Raw genomic sequence first — 12,092 nt, 5'->3', positions numbered from 1 at the left:
GCTCTCTCTCTGCTGGACACGGTCTGTGCCGTTAGCTAAAAAATACTACTCTCATTTTCCTCTCGCCGCTAGCATGCTAACGCTAGCTAACATGGGCAACCGTTAGTAGTTAATTAACTCGTTGAACACTTTGAATGGCTGGTGAAAAAACAGACCTGTGGAAAGTAACTGCAGCCGATAGCTGCCTGTTAGTGTGGCCTTCGATAACGAGCATTAGCAGACTATCTTCATTAACGAGCTGACCCACTGACCGATGTTGTTGACATCACCGCTGCACGCTGTCCGCCACCTACTGAGACACGGTTTGCAAAACACAGAAGGATCAGACAAGTCGTCACAGCACGGAAGCTGGGGCGCCTGCGCAGTACGAGTGAGAACGAGGCCGTGCCCCCGGAGATGCTTTCAGGTCCTGCGCCCAACGTCGAAATTATAAACTTACAAAACAAACGTGTTTGATTTGGTCATAATGGGAAGGTTATGTAATATAGGCGCCCTCTTATGGCGGAGTTGCTATCTCGGGGGGAACGGTTCACATTATTATACAGACTACAGCTTTATATGTATATCAGGGTAGAGATCTGTACCTTCTAATTGTTTTAGAAATTTTTCCCATTAAAATTGGATTAAAGTTGCATTTTAAAAAGATAATAAGTTATTGGTGTGTATATACCCCGATCAGATCTTCAAATATATTTTCAACGTGATTTTTTAACTGCTCTTCAAATAATTTCGAAGGAAAACGTTTGCCATCAGCAAGCATGGACCGCCTGTATCACAAAGCTGTTGGTAAACCGCTTTGTGTACTCATTTGTCTGACCCTTGTTCACATAAGATGTGGAGATCTTAATCAGTATCTGGGCAGAAGAAACTGTCACAGCAATTTCAGACAAGGCCAAGAGGGAAAATAATCTTGAATTGAACTATCCTCAAAGTGCTGCAGCAGATAAGTGAGGAAAAGCATGCTAAAATGAAAATAAAGAGTTAAAAAGCAGGTTTTATTATCTTATTCTTATCTTATCTTTCTTTATCTTTTAGTATATCGAGTGTCACACAAGCTTATGTTTCTCATTACTGAAACTAAACAATTCAATTTTAAAAAGGCCAATAACAACAACAACAACGGGAAAACCACCTTTACACTCAACAAGGGTGTGATATTCATTTAATATTTTTATTTACACAAAACAAAAAGCCTCACTATAAAAAAATATTTACCGTGTTTTACTGCCGTCATTTAGCCTTAAGTAATATTTCCAACTGCCAGTGAATGCAGCATAAGAGCTCGCCCCTGTCTGTCGGTGATGTCATTGTCCTCTCCTGCTTCATTGATCTCATCCTGTGATGTCAGCGTGAATATAACTGTAAATGTTTGAATCAGCATTAGAGCCAGAAACACAAAAGCTGTACAGTTTGGTTGGGTAGTGAGATCTACTGCAGTGATGCGGTGCATTATCAGTACAAGTCTCTACAAAGGCATCTTATAGGGTTAAATCTAATGGGTTTGTTAATGGTTAAAAATTTATTAAATCTTTATAAATTATGTAAAATAAGGCATTAAAAATGACATTCGGTTAGCCTGGATGTTAAAATAAACTGGCAGGCCGACTTGTTTAATCGACAATTAGTCCAATCTGGGATATGATGTGAAAACATAAAAAGGTGCTTTTATTTTTTTGCAGGTCTTAAACAGACATAATCATCGGAATGTTCTCCAAATAGCTCAGGAGTGAATGCGTGTGTGCGGTTGTTTGCTGTTTATGTACGACTGATGAACACACACCTCGGTGTAATTCCACATAATTTCTGTTGGCATATAACTATGAGGGAAAGGTAGAAATATGAACCTTTAAACTATCGAAATGTTTGTAGACTTTAAATAACCAACGCCAACTGCTGTGCCACTCGGCTCTGTGCTATATTTAACAGATCATCCATCACTATTCCTGCTGTTTTTCATCTCTCCTGTGTAAAAGCCTGGAGTGACGCTTCAGAGACGGCACCAAACACACGGGGGCATGAGACACACTTAAAACAGGCCAAAAATGTTCAAGACCAGGGTAGTCCAACAGATTGACACTTAGTTTATTTATAAAATCAAATGGTGTAGACCTGGCTCAGTGAATTTCAAAATGCAGTGTGTCGGAATAGATACAAAATAATAGCCAAATATCAACCATCACTGACATTTCTATACATAAAGATCAAGATAACAACATTCTCTACATCGGAGCAAGTATCTCTGAGGAAAGAATACAAAAAGAAAACTCCTTTAGACAACACTACCTGATAAAGGGAATGGGAGAGTCATGGCTCCCGGAGGACTGTGCCTAAAGAAGAGCGGACCCAGTGAAACACACGAGTACAGCAGACGACGCCACATCCCAGTCTCTCAGGACATCTTTACACTGCGACAGCTCGAAAGTTAAAAGGCACCACACAATACAAGTCACGAGGAGATTTCGCCACACATTTGTAATGCTGTAACTGACAAACTTTAAGGCGGATGTCATGTGCAAAAAACATCTTGAATATGTGTCAAACTTCCTGCCCGGTGTCCTCTCCAGTGAAGTGTGCTTTGATTCTTTTCTCTACTGCTGACCTCTTTAAAAAATATTTGAGATGTGAAAGATTTAAAGAATGATTGCATTATCACGATGTCGCTTGGTATCACAGGCATATTCCAGGCTTCCTGGTGTGGCAAGTGAGAGGGGGAAGGGGAGTGCTGGAGGAGGCCTCGCTGTGGATTTAGTTCCTGTAGCTTTTGCGTCCCTCGCCCTCCTTGAGGAAGGTCCATATGAGGGTGTTCACAATGTCAGGCTGGTCCTGCTGCAGCCAGTGACTGGCCCCAGAGATGATGTTGAGGCGGAAATGATTCCGGATGTAGAGGCGGCACGCCTCCGCCATTTCCTGCTCCAAGAAGGCGTCCCGCTCACCCCACAGCAGCAGCACCGGAGACCTGACGTGATTCTGGCTCAGGGGCAGGGAGCTGAGAAGAGAAGGGAAAGCCTGAGTGCAGCCAAATGATGTTCAGTGAGAGATTCACAGTGCCATGCCCCAATGGAACATTTGAACAGGACAGAGCCACCGTTCATGCTAACACCTGTGCAGCCAACATGCCCACTGTGAACAAAAGGCACTTTTTGTGTGAGATCTTACAGCTACACAGTCTGCAGTTATGTTTCCATGAAAGTTCTGCACCAGTTTTCAGCAAACTTTGGAAATTTTGACAAAATAAAGCATGAACCAGTTTCCAGGTGCACAAAAACAAGTAAATAGGAATCAGTGAATCACATCCAGAGGCTGAATCCCTGTTAGAATCATGAATGTCATGTTGCTTTACGTCTGGCTCAAACGTGCAGGACGAGGCTGCAGCCCCCCCACCGCTCTGGACAGGATGAGTGGATGTACATAAAACGGACGGACGGACGAGTTCGCGGATCTCCGTCCCTTGTGCTTAGATACAGAATATGTTTGTGGAGAGACTAATTGGGCATGGGTCAGTGATGTTTCTTTTACGTAAGCATGTAAAAGCTATTCTGAGATAACTCGTTGCTTGAGAAGGGAGCAGATGGCGCGCTCGGCCATGCATGTGCAGCTCACATGTCAAAAACGCACGCACCGATACTTTCTTTGATCTGATTTGTGCCGATCACTCTCGGCCAGCTGGTTAGTACACATGTAAGAATGAAGGTGTATGTAAATATGTATATTTGCCAGAGGGACAGGTGTAGTGTTCTGCCCCGTCAGAGCTCTGACAGTAGGTGGTGCTACTAAATTTGCATTAAATCAAAACAACTTTTTGTTTGTTCAACACTCAGAATGAAACATAAAGGATTTTTTTTAATGCATCATATATATCACCAGTGACCGTGTGAGCACACTATACAGTAACACCCATGACCAAACACTGATACTGGCATCTCAAAGTACTGCAGGAACAGTGAAATGGTCGCCTATGGCAACAGCATACCTGCTCCAAAAGCTACTGTATCATGCTTATTATAGATTAAACTACACAACCATATATAAATCATTAGAATTAGCTCCAGCTAACAGTAAATACTGCTTATCCTTGAATGGATCAGTAATTAAGAATCTACTAATAAATATATAACAGTATATTTATAATAATAGTAACAGTTATAGAGTATTTTTGTTTTGCATTATGAGTTCACATGTGACACTTTAAGTACATTTTGTTAAAAATACTTATACTTTTACTTAGGCAACATTGTCAATCCAGGACTTTTACTTATAGTGGAGTGTTTTCATACTGCAGCTTTGCTATTTTCTACTCATTTTGTACTCAGTGGTGTAACACTATGCTGTATATGTACAGTATATTATTTATACTGCATTATTCTACGGCTACTTTTGTATTATTATCATTACTATCATTACAATACATATATATGACTATATATTATTATTATTGTTAGCATTGTTATTATTGGCAACATTATAGTACTAGTATTAGCAGTAGTAATAGTATCATAGTATTCTATTATTCTTGTTACTTGCACAACAGATGTATTTTTATAAAGACAGTTGCTATTTATTGTAGCATAGCACACATAGTTTCCAGATTTCCATATACACATTTCATATTGTTGATTATTTCTGCTTGATTTAGATTGAAGTATTGTGGACATATTTTTACATATTTTCTAAGATCTTTGTTGGTTCCTGTTTCTATTTCATTACTACAACAGGAACAACTGCAACTGACCCAACTCCCCCTCTGGGATCAATGAAGTGATCTGATCCTGATTCAGTAAATGGCTGGAACATTTCTTCCATCATGGCCAGATGTGTGTGTTTTGGTGAGAGTACTGTTCCCACCTGAAGACATTCCTGTAGTAGTTGAGCGCTCCGGTCAGAGCTCCCGGCTGTGACAGTGCATACAGATAAGCCTCCAGGTCCTCCGCGGTGAGCCAGCGGCCTTTCCTTCCGATCCCTGTGTTGCGGCTGGTGAACAAGGCCTTCAGAGCCTGCGGCAGAGACGGCAGCAGACGCTCAGGTGAATTTATGTGACCGGTACAACGTGATCCAGAAAACATTTACAGAAGGACGTCTGTGTCGCTGTAATATGAGTCAGAAAAGCTACTTCAGCTCCCGTGACCTCCGGCCACAGCTCTGCACTGACTGACTGCTGGCTCGACAGCATCGCAGGCTGTTTCTTTACTTCTGAAAACTCCAGCACAGTCATGACGGAGCTTTGTCCAATCCGACATTTTCATTCTCGCTACGTTTAGTGAGCAAACGTCTAAAATACATCTCACTTCAAACATTCAGTGAAATTTAAGAATGGCTTTTAATTTCATGAAGTCATTAAGATTTAATCAATTTGGGAAATAGCTTAATTTCCCTCTTATGAAACTATGAATATAAAAACTACTTCCAGAAGCCAGTTAGCTTAGCTTAGTGTAGCTTAGCTGAGCATAAAAAACTGTGTAAAATGGACAAGTTGTGACTTCACAGTTTCGCATTGATTAAACAAATGAGATGTTTCATGTCAATATGACGTTTCACTCTGCTTCCAGTTATCCTGAACTAAGCTAAGCTAACAGGCTGCTAGCTGTAGCTTCATATTGAGCGACAGAGATGAAAGTGTTATCAACTGTTTCATCTAACTCTTGGCAGGAAAGCAATAAGCATATCGCTCAGAATGTCAAACTTATTCTTAGCCTAAACGCTGCATTTTAAAACCAAAACTGTGCATTTGTGAAGCTGCATTGTGCACGTTTACATGTTAAGAAAACCAATGATTAAGTTTAAATGCTGGAAATGGTATTACTGAAATTGAATGGCACATTTTAATATGAAAAACATTAAAGTTGAGATCAAAAATTCAACATTATCGCCTCATTTTTGACAAAATGTCATCATCCAGTTTGTCATATGATCTGGTAATAATCTGTAATTTCACATTTCCTACAGGATTAGTTCATCCTTTTATGTAACACAATTAGCCTCTGTCACAGCAGCCTATTTTTAGTCACATTGATGCAAACACTAAAAATAGCCTGACACTGTAATAACATGCAACATACACCAAGGCATATAAACACACATGCATGCACACACTCTAACACACACACACACACACACACATATGCACGCGCACACACACACAACCTTGACCTTGAAACCGCTAAGCCCACACATAGCAGACCACCTTGAAATCATTGATGGAGAGCATGAGCTCCGGGAAGCGGGGCAGCTGGAAGAAAAAGAAGTGACTGGATTTCAGCAGCTGGCTCGGGTGACGCAGAGCGTAATCTGGAGGAGAGACGAGAGGAGAGTTCAGCCGTTCGATGGTAACTAAAGGCCAAGTTTATCTGGATCATGGACGTGATAACTCTCAGAGACTTTGCCGCTCGGCTTGCACCAGTTAAACCAGCTGTTCCATTAGCCTCCTGTAATTAGCTTTGCATCATCTCCCCCTAAAGGCAGAAGAGGATTTGCCAGATGGACGCAAACATGAAACTGAAGTAATAATACGTCCTAATTGATGACAATAATTACGATAATAATCCAAGAGCCAAACCAGAGTGCCCCTCATTAGTGTGAAGGAGACCGGTTTTCTGTCACAACATGAAGAATCATCTCTGAGGTTGCATCGGTTTGCACACGGCGAAATCCTACCTGTGAACACGGAAGGATGCGGGCAGTTCAGGACGATGAGTTTTGTCACCATCTCTGGGTAGTGAATGGCGAACAGCCACGCGACGGTCCCTCCCCAGTCGTGGCCGACGAGACAACATCTGTTGTATCCTTGAAAGAGAAGCGGAGTCACAGAAGATGCTGCTTTGTTATTCTGTCAGTTCTAACGGAAGCTCAGTTTATTAAAGCGTGTCAGTGCCTCAAAATCACTGCTGTCACTGTCAGAGAACAGTTACACCCATCGGACAGATGTATTTCATGACATACAGCCAAATGCAGATGAAGGTCAGGGCATCGTTCTGAAGGGATTCTGATCGTATTACCGTCCCAGTCCCAACAAGCTAATCTCTGCACCTGTGCTAGCATCATTTACACCCACTGATATGAATCACACTCGCAGGCCTCATCTCAACGTTGATATCTGGAGCCACTTTTGGAAAACGTCACGTGGCGGTTTGTGCTGTCGGTCGGGACTATTTTATTTGCCGTGTTAAAGGTTAAACCGCTGATTGTGCGGCACCATTAGCTGACTGTGAATGTGGACTGCAATGTGGAGTATGTGGGCTCCAACAGTTGGTGTTAACAGGGCTCTGAAGTCCAATCACAGATCGGAGTACAGCAGTTATCATATGATCAATGCAAGCCTCCCACTTCCACTGAAATGTCCAGGTGGACATGAACACAGCTGCATGTCTTCTCAATGCATAAGTTTGCTACAACAACTTCATAAGATGAAGGTTGTACCACCACCCCCTAGTGGACAAAAAAAATCTGTCATGAAGCGTGTCTGAAATATTGCTATTAATGGATAATTACGGTTATCAGGCTACAGCTTGGTTCCTGTTTTCAGGATTTTGTGTGCACACAACCAGTGTAAGTGAGAGCAGCCATGTTTTCCTCTCAGTTTGCTTACAGCCTGTTTGATTTTACTTATTTTTCGTGGCGGCTGCAGATCTCAGCAATTAATTTATTGAGTGCGATGTTGTTAGTACTGATAGGAACGAGGGTCAAACTCTAAAAATCGGACCCAACTTGTAATAAACCAGATTTATCCCTTAATAAATAAATACTGAGTGTGTGTGTGGCATAATCAAGACGTGGCCGTCTCGATTAGCTCTGTTTTCTTGTAATTAATAAGGAAACAGTAGCTTTAACACACTTGAATATGAGGTGACAGGTGTGAAGGAGGAAACAACGATGGAGCTCTCAGACACTATCTGCTGCACTGCAGTCATTGGAGAAGCTTCGGTGACATTTCAATTCTAGGACGGGTTATCTTAAACAGTAGCAGTGCTAAAGACTGTGATGTGCCGGCCTGTAGTGGAAGCTGGTGTGTGCAGACCGCCTCAGGCTAGCTTCCTGCTAGTGTTAGCATGCAGTCAGCAGGCGGTGGGCTCTGTATCTGCACTGTGTCCCATGTTGGGATGAGTCACAGGGAGTTTGTCATGCCGTGCTGCAGGCCCGAGGGCCGTCCACGGTTTGAGCCTGATAAACAAGCTTATTTTTGACTCAAGACGTCGTCAAAGCAGCGTCCACTCCTCTGAGTTATCTTAAGATTACAGACACACAGCTCTCCTGTGTTCCTCCCTCACCTAAGTACTCCACAATATCCTTGATGTCGGTCACCAGATAGTCGAAGCGGTAACTTTCAGCAGAGAGCGGCAGGTCGGACTCCCCGTAGCCCCGCATGTCGATGGCCACCACGCGGAATTCACTCTTAAACTCACGCAGCTGGTAACGCCAGGAGAACCTGAGGCACACAAACAGATGAAACATGACTTACTTCCTCCATTTCTTCAAAATACTTTCAGACTTAAAGACACGACAATCCTGAACGAGTTTCCTCCACAGCAGCTCCAACCCGCCGTTTTGTAACACCGGCTTTCAGTTACACATCTGGAGTCTCTGAGCCCAAACCCAAACGCCTGTGATGACATCATCAGGGGGCAAATGTCTCTGATGACATCATCAAAAAGTATCTTCACAGGCTGAGCAGTCCTCGCCATGACCATTAGACTGAACCTGCCCCTTGTTTTTTTTTAAAGCTAGCACAGCTTTCTTTCCAGCTGAGCGAAGGTCACCTCAGTATAATAGAAGCTGTTTTAGATTCTAATCCTCCCACTGATCATCTGGACCGGGATGACTTCCTAATTGAAGATCTTGTCTGATGTAGAGGCTCCTGAAATCCCCCTCCTCCTCCCCCTCCTCCTCCTCCTCCTCCGCCGAGCGAAGGGAAGCGAGATGCAGAGCCCTGACTGTGATTCTGATGAGTCAATATAAGATCCCTGCACTCAACCCTCAGATCTTAGAATATAGATGAGGTTTAAAGCAAAGTAAGCCCCTCGGACCCCTCCACCCTCCCTCCGACACACACACACACTCACTCTTTCTCATTTCTAAGAAGGAATTAGCACATTTTCAGAGTGCGTGAAGAGTTCTTTCCAACCATGTCACTCTCAGCACAGTTCATCATTTCTATAAAGAATACGGCAAGTGAAGCAGAAAGAGCCCCCCTCCACCGTTAATTAATCCCTGTCCTGTCAGCAGCTTCGATGGTATGTTAGAGATACGGATGCGCTTACAGCACTTGACAACCTCTTTGGCCTCAATCCAGAAGCAATGCTCAACACCATTTTTCATTTCATATCAGCAGGAAGAGATCTTGAATGCTTTGGAACCCCCCCCCCCCCCCCCCCCCCATGGCAAATCATGTCTGCGAGTGAGGACTCCTCGCCGGCGTGGATCTGTTTTTGCAGCCCAGGAGCTCGCCGCAGAGATTTAAAGCTGAAATGTTACGGCGGAGGATTCCTCGCAGTCAGCCGAAATTTCAGAGAGGTGACCCACAGAAAAAAACACCAAACAAGCATAATCTTACGGCCGTGTTACTGTTTCTGCTGCTGCTGAGTGCAGTGGAGCTAATGCTGTTACTGAAACCCCCCCTCACCACCACCACCCTGGTTTCCCTTTGACCTACCAGAACTCAGGGAAGCCGTGTAAAAACAGCATGAGCGGCTTTCCTCTCTCTCCGGCAGCAACGTAGTGAAACCTGAGGCCAGACTCCTGCGTGGAGAGAGGACACACAGGCATCTGCATACTGTACAAAACTGAGCTGCAGACTTTTTAAATCACTACTAATGAGTGGAAATAAACAGAGAATAGTGTAACTGTTAGAAAAACAACACAGGGATAGCTAATTTACCTGTGAATGAAGATATAAATGAGAATCAGTGCATTACAAACTCTTCCAGAAATGACTGTACACATAGAAAAACATGATGCCTTGAGTCAGAATTTGTGGCGTAAAATGACAAACATTCCTTCTCCCTGATCAGAAAAACCCAGAACCTGTGAATGATTTCAAACATTTGGGTGCTGGACTCCGACATCTCCTCGCTCACTGTGAACTTCATGCTCAGTGTTGGTGTGCCGTCAGCTGCAGGCTCAGCGGTGGAACAGCATCATATGTGCAGCATCGCCCTGAATGTCTGTGTTCACAGATAGCATTGATACACACTCAACATGGATGCGTATGCTCATGTTTGATACTTCGAGTAAAGAAGGGAAGCTGTGTGATGCTGTGGAGCAGCCCTTTAGACTTTTAGAGGTCAGGTCAGAGCTTATTTACGAAGCGAGGTGGCAGCTTATTAATGAAATGTCACTGGAGCTTTATCGTGTTTATGTGGATATCTATTTTTTGGGTTTGTTTGCACTGATGTAGTCGTGGTTTTCAGATCCTGTTCTTCAGCCGTGTTGAAAGTTACTGTTCCTCTCACTTTAAAATGCTGTTTCATACATAGATTTGAGCAGAAGGAAGATCAACCTCCGGTCTAAGCGGCGGTTATTCATCTGACTGTAAATGTGTTCAGATTTGATTGCAGATAGTATCATAAAGCATATAGACTCTGCTGCAGCTTAATAGTGTTTATTTATGAGCTCGTGCACTGAGAACGTCTGCATCAACAGTTTATTTGAGCTGCTTAAACGGCCGTCTCTAAATCATACGTCTTTCACATTCCCTGCACTAATTTCAGCCTGCGTGGACGTTTCCACTGAGGCAGCTGTTCACGCCGTAGACACAGAATATCTCGGCATGAATGGACACACGTCTGTCTGACTGTGCTTGTTCTTACTTTACAGCACAAACAGTTTGCAACTCAGCTCCATCGGCATCATGAATGATCCTGAAATCGAACACCGGCTGAATGGGATGTATTGCTCTTGCACGGATGCTTTAAATGTTCCTGCAGGAAAACATCTGGTTGCTTTGTTATAACAAGTCGTTGCATGAATGTAACTAAGTATATTTACTCAAGTACTGTGCCGCCTACTTGCATATTACTTGAATATGTCCATTTTCTGCTGCTATATATATATAATCTACCTCATAACATTTTAGGAGGGAGTTTTGCTCTTTTGACTGCACTGTATGTATCAGCTGCTGTAAGTAATTTCTCTGCAAATTAAGCTTTTAAACATAAGACCATCTCATTAAATCTGATGCAGTGCTGCTGCCCAGCAACACAGCATGCAGTAGCTGTTTTACTTTCCACATTGCCGATTGTACTCCTTACCTTAGATTTTAGATGCAGAACTTTTACTGGTAAATATTTGTATTGTAACGTCGCTACTTTCAGGTGGATGATGTCCTCCAGCAGTGACACCAGGCTTTGGTTGAGGTAGACGTTTGTGGCGGACCTGCCTGGGTATTTAATTACATAATGATGCACTCGGAGGTTGTTGGTGAGAGGCTGGCAGCCCGCCGCTCACACCCCGCATGCTGAGACGTGGGGCGGGGGAGCTGTTCGTTCAGCACCACCTGAGCGCAAACCACCGAGAAACGTCTCCAAAAGCGAGCAGACGCCTCATGATCTGCTCCAATATCAGGCCTGTTTGTCTTCTCACGACGCGACACCTGAGCACATAGCACGCAGGGCGCACACACACACAATGGGCTCCCCCCCTCACCCCCCGTGCAGAGACCAGACACCTCTCATGTCCATGTGCATGCGTGTGTGCGCGCCTTACCTTGATCCTAACATAACAGTGGGTTCCCAAGGACGTGTCATTCAGACAAGCCGGGGGAGTTTCACGAATCGCCCATTGGAAGGTTGCAGTCGGCCTCAAGACGATGTTCCACCAAAGTTTCAGCAGGGCTACGACGGTGCAGAGAGCACAATAACCGTAGATCAACGACCAATAACCCAAAACTCGGATTTTCAGCGCAAGTCTAATGAGAAATAACAGCAAGTTGTGGAGCACTCTCGCCATCTTTACATTGCCGCAGGAAATCAATCCAGATCAAGTCAGCTATTGATTTCTTTCTGTCAGAGGCTGGCTTCTGTTTAAATACCGCTCTGACAATGCCGCTGTGTCGTTACCAGCGCATACGCACGACTGTCTGAAGGGAGGATCCCAACAAACGGCTG

General features: G+C 43.7%; 1 protein-coding gene across 1 annotated transcript; it reads right to left on the bottom strand.

The window, feature by feature from the left end:
* Positions 1 to 2,745: 2,745 nt before the first annotated feature.
* ephx4 (epoxide hydrolase 4) lies at positions 2,746 to 11,934 on the bottom strand. The gene is made up of 7 exons (XM_041936059.1): positions 11,692 to 11,934; positions 9,641 to 9,726; positions 8,259 to 8,416; positions 6,649 to 6,777; positions 6,179 to 6,282; positions 4,843 to 4,991; positions 2,746 to 2,986 (listed from the first exon to the last, which is right to left on the bottom strand). Exons 1-7 carry the CDS (start codon positions 11,932 to 11,934, stop codon positions 2,746 to 2,748), a joined length of 1,110 nt encoding a protein of 369 aa, XP_041791993.1.
* Positions 11,935 to 12,092: the final 158 nt, after the last annotated feature.

This window comes from Chelmon rostratus, chromosome 4, assembly GCF_017976325.1.
Source record: "Chelmon rostratus isolate fCheRos1 chromosome 4, fCheRos1.pri, whole genome shotgun sequence".
In the NCBI taxonomy this organism is placed as follows: domain Eukaryota; kingdom Metazoa; phylum Chordata; class Actinopteri; order Chaetodontiformes; family Chaetodontidae; genus Chelmon; species Chelmon rostratus.
Note: the sequence above shows the minus strand (reverse complement) of the source record. Positions and strands in the feature narration are given on the sequence as shown.